The following is a 24,532-nucleotide window of genomic DNA, read 5'->3' as shown; positions in this document are numbered from 1 at the left end:
GAAAAACTGCTGCCCCCACCCTCAACCCAAGCGGCAAAAATCCCACGGATCCCAGAAATTGCAAGATGGTTGATTTTTAAAAGGAACACTGTTCATTTGCACATGGACTGAGTTAGACAAGCTGGAGCACGGCTTCCTCCCTCCTGGGCTCTCCTCCCAGCCCTCGGGCCAAGGAAACCCTCTCCTGGGGTGGGGGGGGGGCACTCACAGAGGTACAGTGCCCTCTGAGACTCCTGCTCACACCCCCTGACTCAGCCTGTGCAGCCGGCTTCTCTTTAGGGGTCTGATGAGGAGAGAGATGGATGGACAGGGAGGCTTTTCCTTGCAAACTGTTGTCTTGCCCCTGAGCTCTGAGGACTGCTAGACAGGGAGGCACTGTGAGGCTGTCTGGGGCCTGAGGCAGAGCACGCAGGGGCCTCGGACTGCTCGGTTCCCATTCTTGGGAGGCAGAGGGAAGGGTAGCAACTCAAGTCACCAGCCACAGGGCCGGAAGAACTGAGAGGGAAATATGCCCTCATCCAGAGATTGGAGCCGCAGTCTGAAACCAGCCCACCCCCTACACTGCCTTCCCACTCCCAGATGGCTTTTGTTCAGAGGTCAGCCTGCAGGCAGGCCGGCAGACTGACCAGCAGCCTTTTCTGCAGAACTCAGAGAGAGAGCTATCCTGAGCAGCCTGTTGACGGAGCTCCCCGCTGCCCCCGGAGCACACCCCCCAGCATGAGCCATGGCTCCTGCTGATGCTCTCCCAGGAGGAGGAGGAGAGGCAGAGCGGGACGCTATGTGGTTGACCTCCAAAACACCCCCTACCTCTCTTCTCACACTTAAACCAGCTCTACTCTAACATGGGCGGGGGAGGTCCTGGATGCTGCCGCTTCTCTTAGTTTCCTCCCCAGCTACTGATATGGTGAGCAAAAATAAGAGATGCCCCTTGTCTGACTGTTCTGATGGCCGAGGCTATCTAGCCCACACTTGTGGTCCCTCCAGGGTCTCATCTGGTTCCCATGCTTGGGCCTGATCCCTCTGGGGGTACCAGGAGGTTCTTGGGAGGACTTCGGCCCTCTAACCCACTCTGTCCCCACTAAAACTCGAGGCTTCCTCTTCCAATCAAGCTTCGGTACCAGGCCCCATTCTCACCTCCTGCAGCTAGATGGCCATCCAGAAATGCCTAATGCAGGGAAACTCTGGACTGCCTCTGCCTTTCTTAGTTTTCCCTCCACTGGTTTCATTGCTTCCTCATTGTCCTGCTTTCCAAATCCACACATTCTTGGTACTGGCAAATAGGCGGAGGGGCTTGGTAGCTATGAACAAGGGTTCTGGAGCATTAGACCTCAGCCCCAAATCTGTCCTGCCTCTTAGTAGCCCGTCACCATACTTTACCTATGCGAGCCTTAGGGCTCCTCCAGGGTGGTGGGTGAGTTAGATGGGAAGAGAGCTGGGACAGGGAGACCTATCAGGAGACTGGGGACAACTCAGGTGGTAGTAACTGTTATAACAGTAGTGATAACCATAACACACCAATCATAGCCAACAGCCTTTCCTACCTGCCCAGCCCTTCTTTAAGTGGGTCACAGGTATTATTTCATTTAATCCCCACAGTGACTCCAGAAAGTGGAGACTATTACCCCTATTTACAGAGGAAGGATCTGAGTTACCAAGTAGTTCAAAAACTTGCCCAAGGGAACCCTGCTGTATTTGAGGGGTTAGGCATAATTGCCTCTGAACTTCAAACCCAGGAAATCTGGATTAGTCTGTGCTGTTAGCCAGGATACTAAGGACTAAGCCAACTGGTAGTAGGAAAGATAGAGAAATGTGGAATGATTTTAGAAATATTTAGAGGTCCAATCACAAAGGGGACAGGATGAGGAAGCGGGGGTAGGATTTCAGGTGCACAGTGGTCTTATCTACTAAGCCAAGGAACTCAGAAGAATGGTGAGGCATGAAGGACAAGATGAGTTTGATTTTGCCCCAAGATGTTCCAGGTGATTAAGGGATATTCAAATGGAGCCGTCTGGTGGGCTGTCAGCTCTGGAAGTCTGGAGCAAAAAAGAGAGATCTGGACTAGAAAGAGATGTGTACATGCTAGTGGACGATGTGGAAATAGAGAAGCCTGCAGAGAGAAGCAGGGCTAGGAGAGAGTCCCAAGAAGCTTCAGGTCCAAGAAGAGGGAAAGGAGTCAGGAGAGAGGAGCCTCTTTCCTTTGCTCATCACACACGTCCTACTTAATTTCACTTGACACTGATGACTCTGTTTGCTTCCCTTCGGTACTTAAAATCTCAGGGTTTTCAAGATCTCTGCTTAGCCATTTCAGCCCACTCAACATGGGGGCACACACACACACACACACACACACACGCACATGCACAAATGCTCACAGGCCTGTGCATGCACATAGAGTTTCCAGACCTACTGACTCCCATCGGTGGGATTCTTTCTCCAGCTGCCTTTTTAGGAGTTTGTTTTGGTATCTTGAAATTGTGTATAAAACCATCTACTTCACTGAGGTACTTCACCCCATTACATAGTGACCTGAACATTTTAGGGGTCCCTCCTAAGCGGGTAGGGTCTCATCTGTCTCCAGGTGGGGAGACTCTGTCCAGCTCCCCCATCTTGCACCAGGGAGAGGTGCCCATGGCACTATGTTCTCCCCCAGTCCCTGGCCTCCTGGAGAACACAAGCGGACTCTACACCTTCTGCCATGTGCTGGGGAAGGAGACAGGAAGGGGACCTCTGAAGGATCAGGGATGAGGAGGACCCAGTGAGCTCAGAAGAAGGATGTCACCTACAGGTCCTGTTCACACAAAAGCCCCCTGTGGGAGTGGGGGATGGGAAAGTATGGGAAGAGAAGCAGACACAGGGTGTGCAGTCACTCCCCATGCTCTCTTCCCACCTCTTGCAGGGCAGCCCATGTGCCAGAGGAGAAAGCAGGGGTGCGCACTTGGGGAAGGCCGGGGGAAGGCAGGAGAGAAAGGCGGAAGGCCGGTGAGGGAAGAGGAAGAGGGCAGGGAGCTAGTTATTAAAGCACCAGCTCAGGCAGCGCTGGGCAAGGCCTGCCTTCCAAGAGGGGACAAGGCATTGTGGGGGGCAAGTGGTGACCGTGGGGAGGAGACCAGATAACATGGCTGTCACACGTGGCTCACACCGGCACAGCATGGTGCCTGACGCTTCCTCTCCTGGGTGGGCGCGCACATTCTGTTCCCACAGAGGCGCCTACTGCGCTAGTGCTGCTCAAGGACAGTCATGCGCTGTTCCCTCACACGACACACGCCCACCCTGCTCCCCATTCTCCACAAGCTGGGTGCGATGCTGAACTCCACGACCTTGCTGCCTTGGCCTGGTAGGAGGGAAACCGGGCCCGCCATCCTTTGTACCTTAGTACCCGGCTGAGCCATGAGGGCCACACTCCCATGAAAAGGATCCCTCATGGCCTTCTGCCTAGGCCCTGGATATAGGCTTCTGGCTTGGCTCAGCAGATGAGCTCCCTTCCCCCGGGACCCAGCTTGGCTGGGGCCATGGTCGGTTTTGGGGGGGAAGCAAGATTCACTGCTGTAGGGATTCACTGCTGTAGGGGTTCACAAGATTCACTGCTGAGCTCACAGTCCCCATGGCTGATCCTTCAGGGCCCACTGTTACAAGAATGTCCTAGTCCTGGGACCCATTGGTTCTTCTCAGGCTCCCCAAGGCAGGTGCAGCCTGGGGGACGGAGCAACAGTGGAGAGAGGGGACACCCTGTCCACAGTGAGAGAGCAGTCTGGAAAGGAGACATTTGAGCTAGGGACCCCTCTCCGCCCACCACGTGACCAGCCAGCTCGACTCAGGCCAAGCGGGGGTAGAATGAGCACAAGCGGGGCTCAGTCCTGCCATCCACAGTTGTAGGGTCTTGGCCCAAGTCACTTTTCTCTGAGGCTCAATTTTCTCTTAAAAATGAGGAGAGTAAGTTCTTGCCTTTTCGTGCAGTTGGCAGTTGCGAGGCTTAAAAAAAAAAAAAAAAAAAGGTGCTCTGTGTAAACTGTTTATGTCGCAGCTGACTCACAGCGAGGGCAGATTCGAGGAGAAGCTGAGGAAACTGAAGCTCTGGGATCTCTCCCTTGTCCAGGCTTCTTCTGAAAACCCGGGAGTGGCCCTAGCAATTCATATTTTTGCATAATTTTCTCACAGATCATACAGACCTCAGTTTTCCTAAGCCCTGGGACCTGAATGGCAGTTTTGTCCCTTCTTATTCCCTCTCATTCTCCAGGTATATTCCAGGTGCAGAAGGAGAACTGCCCAGGCTGGCCACCAGAGCTGACAAGAGCCCTGGGCCGGGTCTCATGAAGATGGAAGGTCTAGGTGAAACCACCGCTCCCGAGCAGCTTTCCTCAGGACCCGGCCCCTTGCTGAGTGGGGCTCGGGCCTGCTCCACTCCCAACAGCCGGCCAACCCAGGGAGCCGGTTAAATGGATTCCCTCCGTTCTCAGAAGTCATGGCTGACTCTGGGCATCGTATCCCAGTCTGGCTGGAGCTTTGCTCCAAAAATTATGAACTCCTGGAGAAGCTAGATGTAGGGCCGTGTGTGCTAGGCAACCCAGGGGCTTGGGAATGGGCCTTCAGGAGAACAAAAGCAAGTTGGCTGGCTTCTCCATTAGCACCCGTTTCCCTAAGGAGCCTTGGAGGGAGTGGGGACACAGGGCTTCTTCCTCAGTGTCTGGGAGATGGATGGGGCTGATTTTTTTTCCACGATTCCTCCCCATAAATCTGATTTGGCCCCTCATCCGTCTAGGCCAGTCTCCATGGAGGTGTGTGGTGATGATGAATGGGCTGCTTGACTAATGTGACTGGAGTGGCAGGGACTTGGGGGGGGCCCTGCTCTGATGGATGGTCCTCATGAGGACATATTACATTAGACACCCATAATGCAATCAGCAGGGACATTAGATCCCAATTTGTTGCTCCTCCTCACCAGGGTGGGGCAGTGGAGCCGGAAGATTGAGGAGGATGTCAGGACTTGGGAGACACCTGGGGGGATGTCAGGAGGGGGCAAGATTTCCCTGTGGGGGGCTATGGCTAGGGGAATAATATGAAGCCCAAGAAAGTACCTGCTGGAAAGGGAAGAGAGAGGGAGGGAGGCCCAGAGAGAAGGTGTGACCTGTTCAAGGTCATTTCTGGAGCCAGAGAAAAGAGCTGGAATCAGCACTTGAGTCCTCTGTTTTCCGTGCCAGGATGAGCAGGATAGAGGAGGGGGTGGGACTAGGAGAGAGAGATGCACCACTGGCCTCGATGTGTCTGGAAGCATACCCATTCCTCTGAAGGGGTCCCCAAATGAGCGACACCCAGGATGCCTCCGTTAAGAAATGGGGTGGTCCACTGCAGGCTCCCACATGGGCCCTAGACGGTCCCCACTCCAGACCACCATCTGCCCACATTACTTGTGATCCGTGTCTTTCTCTGTGATTATAAGTAGTTGCCCAAACCCTACACTGTCTCTGGTCTTGCCATGTCCTCCAGGTCACCAGAAGAAAACATTTAAAACAAACGTTCCTCCTGGCTTGTCAGCTGTCAGCAGCTCCTAGTCCCCCTCAGGATGATACCCAGGCTAGCTCTCTGACCCCAGCCTTTCTCCCAGCCTCAGACCTAGGGCTCCCCTCCACTCCGCCAGCCTCTTCTGTGCTGAGAGCAGACCCCCAACTTTCCTGCTCCTGGATCCTTTTTTGGGTCTCTGAGACAGAAAACAGGGCCATGTGCCCTTTAGTTCTGGGGATGTTGGGTGAGTCCTGGCTTCATTCCTACTGCCTGTGTCCCAGCCCTCCCCTGGGTCCCCCTCTTCACCCCCAGACTCATACTCCACTGCGTTGCTCCCCACCCTTGGTGAAGTACGCGTGTATCTTGGAAAACCATGCTATCATATGTATGCAGGTATTCTTAGCTATGAATGATCTTGTACTACAGATCTCATTTTGGATTTCTAAAGAGTTTAACGCTATATTTGAGATCCATTTATGTGGCTTTATGTGTGTCTATTTTGTTACTTCTGACTGTGACAAAGTACGTATAAAACTCAGTAAACACGCATTTTACCCTAGTGACAGACACCTAGATTGCTTCCAGCTCCTTATTCCTACAAACGCTGCTCACTGGATGCCATTTTCTCCGGGTGGCTGACCAAGAATGAGATTATGAGGTCCTCAAAGATGTGGATACTTGGTCGGAGCTCTGCTGCGGGGCTGGGACTCCGGAGAGGCTGCACGAGGCCACACTCACAGAGGCCCCCAGCTGCCCTCGTTCATGGGCAGCACTTCCCTCCTCCACTCTGCAGTCCTGTCAGTCAGAGAGATGTGAGGCCACCTGAGCCTTAACATATTCCAGTAGCCACTACTCTGAAGAGGCTGGCTTCCGTTTTTATATTCCCTTTAATGGCGTCCTGCTTTAAATATTCTTTCATTGACCGGTAACTACTTATCTTTTAAAACCCATTCCAATGCCATATTCTTCGTGGTGTCTAGTTTCTCCCCCTCTCGTCAGAGCTCCAGAGCATTCTGTACATTCCATCTTAGCATCGATTGTATCCTTGTGATTTTTTCCTCTCTTTCTTTTTAAGGCAGATGCTGTCCCCGCCTCTCGGAGCTGAGGGGGAGGAGGAGGAAGGAGGAGCGAGGGAATGTGGTGGGTGGTATTAGCATGAACTGGAAAAGCGGGAGTTTTATCTTAGGTACCTTTCTCTTGATGGATCGAGATGACATGGAATCCAGAAGCTGCGTTTTCTTCCTCTTCAGAGCCACTGTGTCTATGTTCTCAGTCAGTAGTTTTCTGGATGAATCCTCTTCACATATTCCAGGACCTAGCTCAGTTCCATCTCAAGCAACTTTATTCTGGCCATTTCGAAATGTTTCTTCCCTTCTGCTCAGAACCAAGCCAATATCTCTCTTAGCCTGAAAAGACTTTCCCTCAATGCCAATGATCTCTAGGCTGACAGCTCCTAAAGGATGTGATTAAAGGGCATGACTGTTAGGATCAAAAGAACTCAAGCCTTCCTGGGCCTCTGCTTCCGGATCTGTAGATTGGAGATAGGGTAGTTGTGAGGTTGTCTATACCATTTGATGGCACTCTCTGCCCAATCTCTTTCCTTCATCAAACTTCTAAAAGATCATCTTCTCCAAGTGTCTAAAAACAGAATTCCTCACCTTCTCACAAACCAACACTCCCCTGGTACCTGGCAACCCCATTTCTGGTGACTCTGTCATTTTCCGCAGCAAACCAAGTGAGCGTTAGCTTTCACCTCCCACCTCCAAAGCTGCCTAGTTAACCAAAGGTCAACTGGTTTACCATTTTGATTCTTGAGTCCACCCCTCATCTCTATCCCCATTTCCACTGTCCTCAGAGGAGAGGAATCTTCAGGTTGGGTAAGAGTTTGTTTAGAGACAATCTGTACAGTTAAGTGTGCTGCTATAACCCTATTTGTCCAGGTTACTTCTCACCCTGTTTCTCACTCACCTACACTCACCTGATGGCTTATAGGAGTCACAGACAACAATGACCAGCACTCCAGGTGCCTCCCCCTTCCCCAGACGAAGATAATTTTATAAGTTATGTCAAGGAACAGATAACCCTTAATATATCACTGCAGAGAATAAAGATAAAATTTCTCCAAAAACTACTTTCTGCATACCAAAACAACATAAGAACAGTGTTAGTCCAGACAGGTCTTAGTTAGGAATACTTATAAAAAAATCCTAATCAAATGCTACCAAATAAAATTCAGAAGTTCATCAAAATAATAAGACATCATAATCAAATGGGGTTGAACTCACAAATGAGCCAAAAGATGTTTCAACATTAGTAGTTGCTCTATTAATAGGTGAAGGAAGAAGACTGACCACTTCAGTCTGTGCTGGAAAAAATACATTTAATAGAATTTAAGATGAATTTCTTATAGAAAGCTTGGATTAAAAGCTAGGAATAGTACAAAACTTTAACCTTAGAATTCACAACTTTAAATTAAAACAAGGGACGAACTCTAATCATGACCTCTATTATTCAACAATGTGTGGTTGTCTTAATTTTTTAAAAAAGTCAGAAATGCAATGAAAAATCAAAAGTATGAATATAAACAAAACAGATGAACAAAGAAAGGAAAAAGAGACAAAAGAGCAGACAATACAGAGAATAAACTGGTAGTTGACAGAGGGGATGTGGGAAGGGGGAGGGTGTAGGCAACATAGATAAAGGGGGTTGAGGGTACACTTACAGTGATGAGCACTGATAATGTATAGAATCATTGATTCACTGTATTGCACACCTGGAGCTAATATAACACTGCATGTTAATTATATTTGAATAAAAAAATAAGCCAACACAAAAAAAGTATGAAGATAAATAAAAGAGACAGCTCTTGAACAATTTTCTGATTTCTTTCATGATTATTGAACTTTTGGGGTTTTCTCTCCTTTTCTGGGTCAGTTTTGGCAATATGTATTTTTCTGGAAGCATCCGCCATCCTTAGGTTTTTGGATTTATTTCACAAAACTTACTTATATTTCAGTTCTTTTTGGAAACTAAATGTTTCCTCAAGTCTGTGGTTATTTCTATTTTCTGATTCCCAATTTTGTCTAGGAATTGGGAAAGAATTTGTACTTTTTTACATTGTTTTTCCTTGATGAGGTTTGCTTAGCAATATGTCTGTTTCGTTCCCCCACCAATATATAGCTCTTTGATTGAGAAAGGAATAGAGCATTGTCATTATTACAGCTATTAGGACTATCTACAATACTATCTCCCAGGGAATCAACTAAAAAACCTATTAGGTCTAATAAAAGCGTGTAGTAACTTGTTCAGATACATGAAAAACATATAATCAACAGCTTTCTTATATGTTAGCATGAATAAATTTAAAAATATAATTTAAAATGCATAATGAATAATCTGAATACTCATGTGAATTTATGTGAATAATGTGAATTCATGAATAATGCAAGACTTATGGGAAGAAACCATAAAACTTTATGAAAGAAATAAAAGAAGGCCTAAATAGAGACTTACCACATTGGGATGTCAGTTTCTCCAAAATTGGATAAATTCAATGTAATCACAATCAAAATCCCCATGGGATTTTATAAATGAAATTTCACAAATTAGTTCTAAAGCTCATCTGTGAGAATTGACATACAAGAATAGCCAAGAAATTTCTGAAAATGATCAATGATGGGAGACTTCATACTAGATATCAGAATATATTTTATGGTATCAAAAACTAAAGTGTCCTATTGGCTCTGAAATAGACAGACAAGTAGGATGAATCTAGAAATAGACTCATGTATTGCAAATCAGTGAGAGGATTGACTAATAATAGGCATTTAGGACCTTCAGATAGCCATTTGAGAGAAAAAAAAAGTTTAGAGCTTCAACTTATATAACCCCAAAATAAAATCCAGATAGATTGAATATCAAAATGTAAAGCCAAAATATTTTTGTAATCTGGAGGTTTATGATGGCTGGGAAAGCTTTTCTAACTGAGATACAGAACTTAGATGCTTAAAGGAAAAGACTGACAAACCACATTAAATTTCAAAATCCTGTAGGATCAAAGCTAATACAAACAACTAAAGATAGGTGAATGTGAAGTGAAATGTTAGCAATTCTGAAACTGTGCAGTGAGCTTGGATAGATAAGTAAATGCCTGGTTTGATACATTGTGGGAACCAGGTTCTCATTACTGGAAAGAAGGAAAGGTTAGAATTATCCCTGTGGTACTAGATTGGAGTTTGAAACATCTGTATCAATTCATTTATATATTTACCCCTCTCCCACACACAGATGTACAGATACAGAAACAAATATAGATATGCATGTATACATGCGTTAGTCTATATAATAAAATATCTAGTCCCATCTGTTGAGAGCCCCTAAACAACACCCCAGTAGCAATGAGCACACCAAGCACTCAGATCTTGGTTTCTAAATATCATTATACCATAAAAGGAGCTAAGACTCTGTGGAGATTTGGTTAATTCTATGACTGGAACAGGAGAAGTACAAGATAAGCCTGGAGCATCTTATAGTTCACACATCTAGGCAATGTCAGAAAAAATGAAAGGATGGAGGTTTTTCAAAGTAGACAGGAGCCAACCTGAAAGAGCTTCCCAATGGCCAAGCCTGAGCAAAGAAATAAATAACATGGTGTTGGGTTTCACCCGAAGTATAAAATAAATACACAAGTCCAAAGATAGACATATAGACTCGAGAGTGGAATAAAACCAAGAGCTCAGAAATTGTCACTTGACTTCAACAAGGATGCCAAAACCACTCAATGGGGAAAAAATAATAGTCTTTTCAATGAAAGATTCTGGAAAAATTAGACCTCCACACATAAGAGAATGAGTTAGGACCTCTAACTTATACCACATGCAAAAATCAAATTCAAGATGGATGAAAGACCTAAATGTAAGAACTTAAAGTATAAAACTCTTAGAAGGAAATAAAGGTATAAAGCTTCACACATTTGTATTCAGCAATAGTTTCTTAGATCACAACAAAAGCACAAGCAACAACAACAAAAGGTAAATGGAGACTTAATCAAAATTTAGAAACTTGGGCCATGAAAAGGCCCTGTCAAAAAGTGAAAAGATTCACAGAATGGGAGAAAATATTTGAAAATCTTATAGGGGTCTGGTATCCAGACTATAAAAAATTCTTTCAACTTAGCAATAAAAAAACCCAATTTTTAAAAAGAGCAAAGGATCTGAATAGACATTTCTCCAAATATGATATGCAAAGGGAAGTAAGCACACAGAAAGAGTCTCAACATCTTTAGTCATTATGGATAGGCACATCAAGGGCTCCTGGGTGGCTCAGTCAGTTGAGCGTCCAAGTCTTGGTTTCAGCTCAGGTCACAATCTCAGGGTTGTGAGATCAAGCCCCCTGTCAGGCTCCATGCTCAGTGCCTCATCTTCTTGAGATTCTCTCCCTCTCACTTCTCCTCTGTCCCTCTCCCCACTCATGTGTGCTCTCTCTAAAGTAAATAAATAAAATCTTTTTTAAAAAAGAATGCACATCAAAACTATAATGAGATACCACTTCACAGCCACTAGGATGGTAATTTTAGAAAAACAAGCCAAAAGCCAGAAACTAGCAAGTGTTGGCAAGTCATGGTGAGCGTTCACACACTGTTGGCAGGAATGTCAAATGATGCAGCCACTTTGGAGAATAGTCTGGAAGTTTCTCCAAAAGTTAAACACAGAGTCACCATATGACCCAACAATCCCACTTCTAGGTATATATCTAAGAGAATTGAAAATACATTTTCCAAAAAACTTACCCAAAGTTCATGGCAGCATTATTCATATAATGCTGGACAAAGGTCCATCAAACCTGATTGGATAAACGAAGTGTAGTATAGCCATACAATGGAATATTATTCAGCCCCAAAAGGAATAAAGGACCAATACATGCTGTACACAAGGAGAAACTTTGAAAACATTATGCTAAGTGGATGAAGCCAGATGCTGAAAGTCGCTTATTAGAGATTCCATTTATATGAAATGTCCAGAATAGGCAAGTTAATAGGGACAGAAAGTAGATTTGGGGGACAGGGGAAGAAGAGGATTGGGAGTAACTGCTCATAAGTACAGGATTTCTTTTGGGATGATGGAAATGTTCTGAGATTAAGGATGGTTGCATGATATTGTGAGTATAGAAAAATCCCTTGAATTGCATGCTCCGAATTTTATGTTGTGTGAGTTATGTTGCAATACAAAATTATAGAAAGAATATCCCAAAATCTGTGCAAAAATATGTGCATGAGTCCCTACTGAGATAAACAAATGATTTAAATAAATTTAAATTTAATTTTTTATATAATTTTAAATAAGTTTGCTTAAGTTAGAGCCAAACTTTGGCAGAGCCAAAACTTTCCTATTGAAGAATTCCAAATCATTCTTTAGACACCCTTTCTAAAAGGTGAAGCTTAACCCCCACCCCTCCCTGTCATCTTCTTAGCAGTGCACTGCAGTTAGTGACTTGCTTCTAAGAATTGAAATACGGAAAGGGATAGTCACTTTACAGTGGAGAAGCATGGCAGACATTGTCGTACCCCAGTGTTCAACGTTCACACCACTAGTGACATCAGGTAACTTCCAACATAGAATGAGGGCACTTCACCTCTGTGGTGTTCTTTCAAAAAACCCATAACCCCTGTCTACTCAAGAGAAAAACAACAGATAAAAGCCAACTGAGGACCTTCTACAAAAACACCTAACCAGAATACCTCAAAACTGTTACAGCCATGAAAAAAATAAGGGAAGAAGGAGAAACTGTCACAGACCAAAGGAAACTAAGTAGCTATAGCAACTAAACTCCCTGTGGTATCCTAGATTGAATCCTGGAATTGCAAAGCAAGTGAAATCCCATGGAAGTCTGGGTTTACTTCATACAAATGTACCAATGTTGGTTTTAAAATTGCCACAAACGTCCATGGTAATAGGACGTCCATAGTTAACAGGAGAGGTAGCTAGGTGAGGGGTAGATGAGAACTCTGAATTTCTTTGCAACTTCTCCATAAACTTAAAATTATTTCAAAATAAAAGGCTTATTTAAAAAATAAGTGTTAGACTAGAAGAAAATATTTGTCCATGTATAACAAACAAACACATAGTTCACCTCACTTGGCTCAATGGGTCAAGGATACTGCGACAGACCTGATCTCCTGACGACATTCACTTCCCCCTGGTTCCCAACTGACGGGACTCAGATCGGCTCACACAGTCAAGCAGATCTCTGGATCTCCTGTCCCTCTCCCAGCTCCACTTATCTTTCCATTGATACACGCAGTTAGTTTACTCAGTAAAATGCAATGAGCATATTTTAGGTGGCAGAAACTCTTCTAGACACTGACGATAAAGTTGTGCCCCAAATATTGTTCTCATGGAGCTTACAGGGACTGAACCAGACATAACTTCCTTCCCTTTGGCTGTGATTGGTGTTGGTGGTGGTCATGTGGTTCCATTCCCGCCAGTAAGATGTAAGAGGAGGTAATATAAAGAGATAATTTTTAATAGGAATTTAAATTTAATAATTTTGAGAATACTTTACATAATTTTAAGGAAGCAAATCTGTGAACCTGAAGAAGGATAGAAATCATGGTCTCCTAAAGAAGGATTTGGCCCGCACAGGACTTTTTCTTCCTTCTCCTTTCCTCCTGCCAGGAAGGTGATGTGATGTGATGCCTGGAGGTGAGGCAGCCGTCCCGTGCCTATGAAATGCTAAGTATGCTAAGCGTGACAGAACAGAAAGACAAGAAAATGTCTGGGTCTCTGCTGCTCAGCTGCTCTAGTCCTGTATCGCTTATGCTTAACCCTCCAGAATTCTTACGATCGAGTGCATTACGGAGAATACAAATCTATGTATTTGTAAAAACATTTCAACATTTGGCCGTATTCATTTCAGATTTTTGGAAAAAAAAAAAGTAATTAGACTTACAGATAAAGCAAAAAAAGCCTGTTGTGTACCCTGGGGGACCTAATTTTCCCCCTCATCCTGCAGAGACTGGCTGCTATACTAAGTTCGGGGTTTATCATTCTCCCCCTCATCCTGCAGAGACTGACTGCTATACTAAATTCGGGGTTTATCATTCTCATGCCTGTTTCCAAGCTTAAATTGTATTGCACTGTTATTGTTCTTCAAGTTGCTTTTTTATTCAACAAATTTTAAAAGATTTATTCATGTGGACACATGTCATTCATTCCAACCACTATTCAGTCTCTCTTAGATGAACAGATCACAATTGATCTATTCTCCCACTGGTGGACATTTAGGTGATTTCTAATCTTTTTTTTTTTTTTTTAAGATTTTATTTATTCATTTGACAGAGAGAGATCACAAGTAGGCTGAGAGGCAGGCAGAGAGAGAGGAAGGGAAGCAGGCTTCCGGCTGAGCAGAGAGTCTGATGTGAGGCTCGATCCCAGGACCCTGGGATCATGACCTGAGCCGAGGCAGAGGCTTTAACCCACTGAGCCACCCAGGCACCCCAATTTCTAATCTTTCATAATTACAAACAATACTAGAACGAACGATCTTAAACAAGTCTCCTTGTGGAGATACTTCTCTCAGAAATTGCGGAGTCTAAGCACATTCACATCTTCAACTTCACCGCACACAGGCCCACTATTCCTTAGGCACACTTGTGGGACCAAACGTGTTTCAGAGAAGAGCTGTTCAGACTCGAGAGAGGCAGAAAGGTGTGTGTGTCAAAGGTCATATTCTAGCAGGGTGTGGGGAAAGTGTTCCATAATCAAATATATAACTTTTTCTGTGGTGACAACATTGAGTGGGATAAATAAAAACCATAAATAATCTCATATCATGTCCGGTTTGCCACCAAATGTGTTAGGAAAGAATTTCCAGTTTCCAGGTTGGTTTGTTTGGTTTTGCTTTTTTTTTTTTTTTTTCTTTTTGGATTTTGAACTGCAGATAAGGGATTTGAATCTGCAGCACAAAACTGCTTTTAAAAGTTCTTTCATCCATCTTTCCACCACTGTTTCTCCATAGCCTCCTCAGCATCTGTTAATATGGGCCCATAGGACTTGGCAAATCTGATAGATGTTCACATATTCCATCAGTAAAACAGAACGGAAAATGCAGAACACGGAAGGAGAGATCTCGCTTCCAATAGTAATGAAAATGTTAAAGATCCGTGGTTGTACCAGACAAGAACTGTGAAGAATCCAAATACAGAGCATGTTAAAACTGCTAGAGAAATATGGCTGTGATGAATAAGTGGACAGATAATTTTCATCCATGCAGGTAGACTGTGTCATAAAGATGCTATCTAACCTCAAGTTATTCTGTACTATCAATGGGGTTCCAATCAAAATCACAACAGAACTTTTGAAACTTGAAAAAAATTATAATATTACCATGGAAGAATATCCAAATATTCCGGAACAATCTGAAAGAGAAAAGCACGATGTAGGAAAGGATTAGTAGATAGTAAAACAGGCCCAAAAGATAGGGCAGTTAGAGCAATTCGCTAGTGATTCAGGAACAGGATGATCATGGAGACACAAATAAATCCAGAAGTAGGCCCAAGGATAAATGGGAATTTAATATATGATAAACATGATATTTACAAATTAACCAGTGATGCTGTGGGACGACTGGTCAGCCACTTGGAGAAAAAAGCCATCTGGACCCCTGCCGCATTCTTTACCTCCAAGTAAACTTCAAATTGATAAATGATTAACAGGCTAAACATGAACTATCAGAAGAAAACATGGGTCCATAGTTTTATTATAGTTTTGAAGAGAGGACAGTCTGACATGAAGTCGAAACATCATAAAGGAGAAGACTGATAAACTGATGTTTCAAAAATGAAAAACCTTTTCTATGGCAAAAAAAAAAAAAAAAAAGCCAGGGGGTGAATATTGTGTCTTATCTCTTCAATATTCCTTTCACCAGTTCCCTGGTGTGTAGCTGCCCTGCAGTTTGTTTGGGGGTGAGTAGTAACACCTCTTTATCCCAGAGTCCCAGGGTGAGAACTGATCGTTTAAACCACAGGAGTAATTCTACTGCCCTTGCCACAGTGTTGGTTCAAGTGATCCACGTCTCAGCAGTAAACCCACGACATGGTCCTTGTCAAAAAGAAGGACACGTCATCCTGTTCAGGGCTCTGAATATTGGAGGCTATGGGTCAGCAGGTGCCTTACTCTTCTCAGAGGGCCTTTGGAAGAAGTTTCTGTACAGCGTAGTGTGGAGGTGTGAAAGCTGTTAGAAGGACAGCCATGTAGCTACCAGCAGGGACCTGAACTTTAGGACAGCCTTGCTCCTAGAAAAGGCAGAGCAGACAGAAAGAAAGAAGCGGGACCTTGACATTTATTAGTCATTGAGTCAAATCAGCCCTGAACTACCTTTGGAATTTCAGTCAGCAAATCTCCTCTGAGCTAGGTTGTTTGTTACTCGCAGAATCAGGAGTTCAAAATGATATGGACCGTGAACAAACCCAAAAGACAATGGGGAAAAAAATCTGCAAATGCAGATGACAAATAATTAAAATCCCTAAAATACAAATGGCTACAAGCCAACATGAAAAGGAAAACAACCCATTTTTTTAAAAAATGGCAGAATATATGGATAGCTGCTTTATGTAAGAGGAAATAAAAATGACTAATTTGAATGGATGCTTAAGCCCACTATCAATTCATGTACAGAAAACAAATATTGATATTACATGGGGCTGAGGATAGATAGAGAAACAGACCATCATATCCTGTAGGAGACAGTGTAAATGGGTGATTTTCAGAAGAGTAATATATAATTTCTATTAACATTTATAATGCTTTCGATCTTTAGCCAATCAATTCTACTCCTGAAACTTTATACTACAGAGATACCTACGTGAGAAGGCAGAGGTATACACAAGTGTCTTGTAACACTGCTCACAGCGAAATACCAGGAACATCCCAAATATTGACTAGTTCAGAATTAAATAGACTCCAGGGACACCCATGCCAGAGAAGTATTCATAGGCGTCATGGAGGAAGAAATCCTATGATATTGCCGTGAAAGACATCCAAGATACATTAAGTGAGAGAGACACCTGTAATGTAGTATATTACAATCATATTTTTTGGTGAAAAAAGTATATACACATTCAAAGGAGCAGGAAGAACATCACCCTACTGTTAACAGTGGTTCCATGTGGGATTAGGGCTCTGTGGGGGGAGGCCCGAATTCTTTTAGATACCCACATACGCATACACACGCCCGCGTACACAAGCCTTCACCAGCACCACCACCGGGACTCACACCCTGCCTGTCCGGAATTAAACTGCTATTTTGGCTTCTCACCTGACTCAGTCTGATTTCAACCTGTTCCTTACTCCACGGCATGCCAAGAGGCGGGGCATACATGGGTGTAGAGAAGTTTAAAACCGTAGTAAAACTGACCACAAGTTAGTTTGCTTTTTATCCTCAATACGTCTCCTAAACAGTGCCAGCTGCAGGACATTCCTCTGGGCAGGGGCTGCTGCTCTCCTGGCCCCTTCCCTTGGTAGCGACTGTCCCCACTCCAAGTGGGACTCAATGGGTCCCGAGGCCCCAGATGCCATGCGTGGGGCAGAATTCGGCAAAGGATTCAGACAGGCATAGAAGGTCATTCCTGACTTCGAAGTGTGTCAGACAAGGTCACAGTTACTAGAAATCCTCAGCATCTCCGGCATGACCTGTCTCCCCATAGCAGCATCTCTTCCCCCTTCCCTGAGGGGGTCTACCCTCACTCCTCCCCACCTGATGCCCTCATGCTGCCTGCACCTGAGGGCTTCCTGTTTCTCCCCAGCCAGTGGGAAAAAAAGGAAACTCTCTGATCCTTGGCTCTAACTTCTCCAGAGTCCATCTTTGCCTCTCCTCCTCCTTGTCTCCAGGGTCCAGATCTTCCCTTAAGCCCTCACTTTGCTCCTGAGGGGGACACCCTGAAAACTACTTCCCTAAAGCCTTGGAAACATACCTGGGAAGAAAAAGTGAAATGGTTGCTCAGAACTTGTTATCTGAAAAGCCTTTAGCCCAGCAAAGGCCGCTTTCCCGGGCCCGCGGAAGTGGTGTTTCCCCAGTGGGCTTCTCTGGAGAAGAGGTTCACTGGAGAGGGCAAGGCCTTACTCCATCAGCTTTAAAAATGAGCACTCCGTGGAATAGAAAGAAAGAAAAGCCATCCACCCGGCTTAACCTGAGCCTTGTAACAGAGAGGGGAGTGTGTAGGGAGAACAAGAGGGAGATCCAATTAATTACCCTTAGAAGCAAAGGTAAAAGTTGAAGATTACGAGACCCATTTACAGGAGGAAATAGACCCATCATTGAGCCTAGAGAATGGGAGGATTGTTTAGGGCCAGAAAAGCGTCTCAATGTTCAGATTCCATTCCTTTTCTGGAGCTTTGGAGAGAGGAAGGTCATGGCTTGGGCCTGTTGTCTTGGGCCGGTCCTGGGCCCACATCCTGCCCCCACCCGGAGGGAACAGGAGCTTCAATCCTCTCTGGGAGTTGATTTGGGCTGGCTGGCAAAGGGGAGCCAGCACACCCCTCCCTCCCTGTGAGAGAGGCCCCTCCATTACCATCACAACAGCTGATGTCACAGACCCCACAAAGCAGCTGGGGCCCCAAGTGCATGGTAACCCTAACCCCAGCAGTGACTGAAACAGATAGAGGGGTGGCTCTCCCACACAATGCCCAGGCCCCCACTTCTCTCCTCCTCCTCCTTGCACTTCCTCAAGAGCTTTTGTCTTCTGGTCCCTTGGGCCCTGAGGCTCTCTCATTCCCCAGCAACCACTGCCCATTAAACTCAACGCTGAGGCCTCTGGGGGAAAGGAAAGGGTCTGGCACTTTCTCTCCCTCCCCTTATCTCCCACTAGCTAGTCCCAGTCCTCATCTACCTGGTGAGCAGATACGCCTTGCCCGCCCGTGAGCAAAGGGGCAAGCTGGTGTCGGCCTCACATCCGTCCCAGGTCCCCCCACCCTCTCTGCTCCGGGAACCCCGCCAGGGCTGCTCTTCCCTCTCTGGAGAAGGCCTTGGGTTAGCCCCTGCGCCGGTCAGTGCTCAGAAGCTACAGAGAATGTTCTGGGGTGAGTCAGGTTCAGTTTGGCTTTGTGGGCTCCCATGTCCGCAAAGCCCTCTGGGTTGCAATCTCCCCAACTGGCCGTAAGTCTCTGCAATCTCGGAGATGCAAGGTCCTCATGCCCACCTCAGCACGCTGACCTGGCTGGGTAGAGAAAGCTAGGAATGGTAGCTGTACTGGTTTTTAAATGTGACCTGGGGATCATGTGGGGAGCTCCGGGAAAAGGCTGGTGGCAGAGCCGTAGGTGTTGAAAAGTCTCTGAGTCGTAGGAGGCAGAGAGGGGAGGTAACAGCTCAGAGCTTCTGGCTTTCCCTCAGGAGAGCTGTATTTCCAAAGGGGTTTGGTTACCATTCAGCGTTTTAGTCCTGAATCTTTCCCAGACACTGATGAAAACCATGGACTTTCTATCCAGAAAACTGGGTGAATGCGTGCTGGGGCATCCACTTGACCATGGACACTCCCACACACATGGTCCAAGGGGTCACTCACCCAGGGTTAAGAACTCCTGAATGCTAGTAGAAGTTTTGGCACCAAAGAGACGGCAGAGAATGTTCTAGGTGGTGGTGACGAGGAGATGCCCCCTTGGAGGACTGGCTCTACTCTGAGCCAGGCGGTTGGTTGATTTGAAGGGCTTGTACCCAGTTCACAAACAGGCGCTTGTCCCAAGGGGGCAAGCGCAGTGGGTGCTGTTACCCCATTTCTGGCCTTATGCTCCGTGGTTCCGTGTGTGCCCCCCACCCCCCGGGCTCTGCCCTTATCCTCCAGACACCGGCCAACTTTTCATTCTGGCCAACTTTTCATTCTAGCGTGGTCTGCCCCTGCGACCCTCCCACAGCTTAACACAATCTGAACTGAACTGTTTTTCAAGGCCCAGGTAGTGAACATCCAGCTGCCTCCACACCGTCTTGCCCAACCACACCCTCTCTGGCATTAGGCCCTGAGGCCCGTCCCCTCCCCGCCAGGGGCTCTAAAACAGGCTCGTTCCTCCCCTTCCCCCACTTGGCTTTATTCTGGAGAATGCTACATCCTCCTTCTGTTTGGACTAAGAGCCCTTTCGCAGCAAGGGCTGCTTTTCAAGCCACAGGAGGGCTCAGGCTGCCCAGACCAGCGCTCCCCTCGATGGCGAGGATACCCGTGTTAACTGGATCGGCGGGAAACCCAACCCAGCGGTTTGGGACTTTTCCAAGGGCTCCTTGCCTTGTGCAGCAGGTAGGCTTCCTCCCCCCAGTGGGCCTTTGCCTGCTCTAGTCCTCAGTCCCGTCCAGGGGGTGCGACGGCTGCCCTCCGGTTCGCCACTGCAGCTGCAATGTGCGAGAGGGGCAGAAGAACCAAAAAACCATGAGACAACACCGTGGCTTTTGAAACAGGTACATAGGCTCCCTTGTTTAATAGCAGTTAAGACAGAAAAATGTACAGGAGGGATCAACATGCTCTTTCCACAGGGGAGGCTCCCAAGAACCGCCAGGCCCGTCTGCATTGGTAGCTTTAGGAGTGAGTCTTCAAGAAAAAAAAAAAAAAAGTTCCCTTTAGAGTTAAAAATGGACTCTCCTAAATTTCCTCCATAAATGTGTAACTATTTGTGCAAAATAAAAATGCTATTTCCAACACATTAGTGAAAAGTAATTACGAACGCAAGCAAAGGAAAAGAAAAAGAAAAAAAAAAGAGGCAGTTGAAACAGCCAGGAGCAGAGTCCTGGGAGATGGGAGGCGACGGGCGGGGCACTCCGTAGCAGGCCCCAGGGAGTGTGGAGAGGCTTTATGAGGGAGGTCATGGCCATTGCCGATCTTGGGGATAGGAGAGCCCTGGGTCTGGGGCTTGCTGAGCAGACCCTTGTCAGGTATGCGATGGAGCTAGGCTGGCTTTGAGGCCAAGAGACCAATAGGCCTGGTATGCGATGAAAACAGTGGCAGCACTCCTTGGAAGCTGGACAATCCTTTTGTCCACAGGGATTCCGCTGGTACCAATTTCTACCCCCCAATCGCTTCAATCACAGTCCCAAGAGATTTCCTGTGAACGTCCAAACTATACGAGCTGCCTACACTATTACTGAAACCTATGAGGGTCCCAACCCAGAAGGTCCCTTTAGAAACATGGACCTGGTTTCCCCAAGAACTTGGCTAAGAGTCACGCTAACCCCAGGCTGTAGGCTTGTAGCCACTGCTGCTCTTGCTCTGCTACTGGGGCCTGCTGGGGCACTTCCATATCTCTGGGCACCCGAGGCCGGGTCTTAGGAGTCTGAAGGGCATGGCATGGCCCCATGTGCACAAGTCCTCTCAAGGCCTGGCCCAGCTAGAGGCCTGGAGATCAGACTCAAAAATCCGACTTCGCCAATTCAAACAACTTAGACATTGCCGGTCCCTGTTTTTTGACCTTCCCTTGCCCAACCAGAGTGTGTCTCTAGACACAACTCAGTAGCAGCATGTTGGTTTCGTCAGAGAAGACTGAAGACAGACCAAGAGGAAAGAGAGCCACCAAAGGGTCCTCCCCTAAGAGTCTTGAGCGGGCTAAGTGTTTTCTTTAGAGGAAGGTCGTGAATGAGGTGCAGAGGAAGCCCCATTCTGCTCCCCTGTCTGCTTTTCCTCTACAGCAGTCTTTCCAGGGTATGGGCTTGAGACCAGCCCAGCAATGATGACTCAGAGAAGACAAAATCTCTGACATGCTTAAGGTTCTCTCTGTCCCATGTCCCATGTCCCAAGATCCATCTGAAAGGATCTTGCTGCACATGGGAGACTAGTGAAGGAGTCTGTGTTGGGCCCTTCTTAAGCAACAGGACTTTAGATTAGTGTAATCATTTATTGCTCTTTCAGTCGAACCCAGGGCTTGGGTGATGGCATCTGGGATCTCATTCCCATGGCCCCCCCACTTTCCCTTGCCTTTTGCAATTCTGGGTGGCAGCATTCATATCTGACCCTCCTCCTGAGACCCTGGGCCAAGCACTGAGGCCTCAAGGTAAGCCTTGGAAAGCTTCTCTAGAGCGTCCATGCAGCCTGGCCTCTCCAGCTTTGAGGAAGGCTCATGTCTGTGGTGTGTAATCTCTTCCCCTTCGTTTGCAAGTTGGGATGGGGTTCTGGGGGGATTGGGGTGGGGAATGAAAAAAGGAAGCATTGCTCTCCCCAGAAGCAGCTAAGTAGCTGGCAAAGGTAGTGAAGAATTCTGTTTGATGAGTCTCTCCTCCCACTAATCCAAGCTGGAAATGCCTGTGTGGCTTATTTGTCATTGTTTGGTGATGCACAATTACACGTTTGCCGGTAGCCACAGGAGCACCTTCCCAAAGAGTCTTAGAGTGCAGGTTCCTCGGGCTGACCTCACAGCAAAGCCCTTGCACCAGGTGTCAGGAGCCCATCTGCGACAGCGGACACAGACTCCCAGCTAGCTAGTTTAGGCTCCCTTGGCACACTCCAGAATGTGCAAGATGGGATTATAGACAACCTTTCTTAGATGAGGCCAAAAGATGGCTATGGGGGTCTCAGGAGAGGACAAAAGACTTGGGCTTGAGTAAGAAGAGCTTCACATCAAGGATATGACTTAGTAACAGACCGCTGGGCCAAAGGCGACAAACTACTAGCCACGACTGGCCCCGTCTGCTTCATGGAGACAATGGTTCCATCCCAACAGGCATGCTGTCCAGCTGCGGCTGCCGCCACAGTACAGAGTTGATAATGTTTCTTGTAAAGATGGTGGCCAGAGAGCTGGTTTTCAATCACAAGGGGCACTCCCCAGTAACCTTCAGGTTTTACTGAAGGGTTAAGGAAGGTCCATTTTCAGGCTTCTAGAATCTGACCAAACCCAATGACACTACTGAAGAAGGTCAAGTTTGAGACTCTCTGTGAAGATCTACGGAAGTAACTGCTGATCTCTGCTCTGAATCCAGTGCCTTGACCCTGAAAGAAGACGATGAGATGAACAGGGAAGGGACCGAGGCTCTGATTCCATTCACACTGGCTTTCAAGAGCTAATAAAACACTTCCTGGTGTGGAGCAACCTGCGGTTAGTCATGGGGTCCAATTATCACCACTGTATACTCAGCTCTATCTTGTCCCAGAAAAGTCAGCAATAAAAGCACTGGGTCAGATCTGGGTTGAAGAAATGGCCACTCTCAGGGGACTGGAGTGAAGCTGTCCTCTGGCCACACGCCATGCTTATCCCCCTGCTGATGAACATTGGTGGACTGGGGAGATACAAACTTCCAGAACCATGTGTGCTGGTCCTTCATGTGTGCTGGTCTTTCATACACTAAACAGTAACGTTTTCCAGGTCCTCTCCTTGCATCAGGAAGGACCAACCTCCCCTGCATGGTGAATGGGGTGCTGGGAACAAACAGGATATACTTTGTTATATTTTCGCCTACTCACCTTACCTCCCAGGACCAAGGACCCATTACGTCTGTGTCATTCCTAAGCCTCAGACCAAGGTTCTAGGGCAGCAATGAAATGTGGTTCATCGTCCTGGGACTGGTGACACCACCATCTCTAGGCCGCTACAGAGTACAGTATGACTTCCCCGGAGTCCCAGCCTAGCAACACCTCATGTACTTGCTTTTTCTTGTGCCTCTTTTACTATAGGGAAAGGTTACGCGAATACTGTACACAGGTTATTAAAAAAATACATTTGCTCTCTTTGAAGAAGAATGCACAAGGCAGGGCCAGCCGGGCCTGGGTCCTGGCCCCTGGGGCTGACGTGAGCAGCCTCTGCAGGCCTGAGGTTAACTTTCATGAGTGGTGGCTGCTGATGAGTCCCCGGAGCTGCTTGGCCACAGTGTCAATCAATTTCTGCTTGTCTCGCTCATTTTTCCGGAACTGTGCAAACATGTTGTTCTTGCGGCTGGTGTCCCTCATCCTAAACAGAGGAAGAAAGAAGGAGAACAAAATGTTTGAGAAGACAATGGTGGAAGGAGAACAGGCGGGAGGTGGGATGGCTCCACACATCTCCACCTCCACCCAGACCTGAGAGTCCAGAATATTTCCATTGTCAAGCCCCTACTTAACCTACTGTTCAGGAAGCTGTCCTGTGGCACCCACTGCCCTCCCAACCTCAGTCACCTCTGGAAGAGAGTCCAAAGCCAGCGATGGAGGGGCCAACCTCCTGATCACCCTCCTCCCCCCCACTGCACCTCTTTCCTTCCCTTCTAGCTCCAGGTGTGCAGCTCCCATAGGAATCTTGGGTGTGCTGAAGCCCTGAGGGTCAACAGGCTCTTACAGAATATCTAGATCCAGGATCCACTTATCATCTCCTGAGCTCGTGAAATCCTGTTGCGACCTCAGAGCTGGTATTTGAAAGAGAAAGCAGGAACAAACTCTCAGCTAGTAATTCTAAGAGGAGATGAGTAACTGAAAGTCACTGTGTATTTCTAAACTTCACTGGCCAGTTGTTCTGTCCCATCCCTAACAAAACTAAGGGCCTGACCGATCTCTTTTGTCTCAGAGTGAGGATCCAGAGACGGCAAGGTGGTTGAGCACATCGTGAGAAGTAGAGCAGACAGACCATCCTTTCGCTTGTGGAGTCAGAACTTCAGCCAGGAGAAGCCCCTGTGAACCCGAGGGTTGTCCATACCCTCACACCTTTGACCTTCACAGAGCTTTCTATTACTGGGTCCCGCCAAAGCTCCAGAGATGGCATATTCCTAGAGGGCAAACCATGGGCAGTTCTGGCCAATGCTTGTGGCCAGATGGAAAGACCTAACCAGGAAGCATAGGTAAAGTCATGACCAGGTTATGGTGTCACAGAAAGGCCCAAGTCTGGGTAAGCCATTGTGATAGAACATGGGAATGTGCTAATCCCTGCAGAGTCCACAACCTCTGACATCTGACCGTGACCTCTGGCCTCAGTCTCTGCACACTAGACCTCCAGCCCATTGCTAGTTCCAGTGTCAGAGAATTAAGAACACTGCCCAGACCAATTTCGCCCTGGGGTAGGCATAGGCGATCTTCACCACCATCCCCCAGGATCTGAGCTGGCTTTCTGGCTTCACA

At 46.7% G+C, this 24,532-nt stretch overlaps 1 protein-coding gene and 1 long non-coding RNA gene across 4 annotated transcripts in view; both read right to left on the bottom strand.

Moving 5' to 3' along the window:
- Positions 1-13,791: 13,791 nt before the first annotated feature.
- Positions 13,792-18,497, bottom strand: LOC309870691. The gene is made up of 2 exons (XR_014314745.1): positions 17,465-18,497; positions 13,792-14,911 (listed from the first exon to the last, which is right to left on the bottom strand). It is a non-coding gene; the product is annotated as an uncharacterized lncRNA (long non-coding RNA).
- Positions 18,498-19,914: 1,417 nt separating this feature from the next.
- The window catches only part of EXOC6B (exocyst complex component 6B), a 604,005-nt gene continuing 599,387 nt past the window's right edge, over positions 19,915-24,532 (bottom strand). For 2 of the 3 annotated variants that reach the window (XM_082744029.1, XM_082744030.1), the window contains one exon: positions 19,915-23,399. In XM_082744029.1, the coding sequence (XP_082600155.1) occupies positions 23,273-23,399 (127 nt within the window). In that variant the 3' untranslated portion in view covers positions 19,915-23,272. The remainder of the gene's footprint in view (positions 23,400-24,532) is intronic. The other variant, XR_014315086.1, reaches the window with a different exon arrangement.

This window comes from Mustela nivalis (genome assembly GCF_964662115.1).
Source record: "Mustela nivalis genome assembly, chromosome: 8".
In the NCBI taxonomy this organism is placed as follows: domain Eukaryota; kingdom Metazoa; phylum Chordata; class Mammalia; order Carnivora; family Mustelidae; genus Mustela; species Mustela nivalis.
The sequence above is the reverse complement of the archived record's forward strand: the minus strand, read 5'-3'. Positions and strand labels throughout refer to the sequence as shown.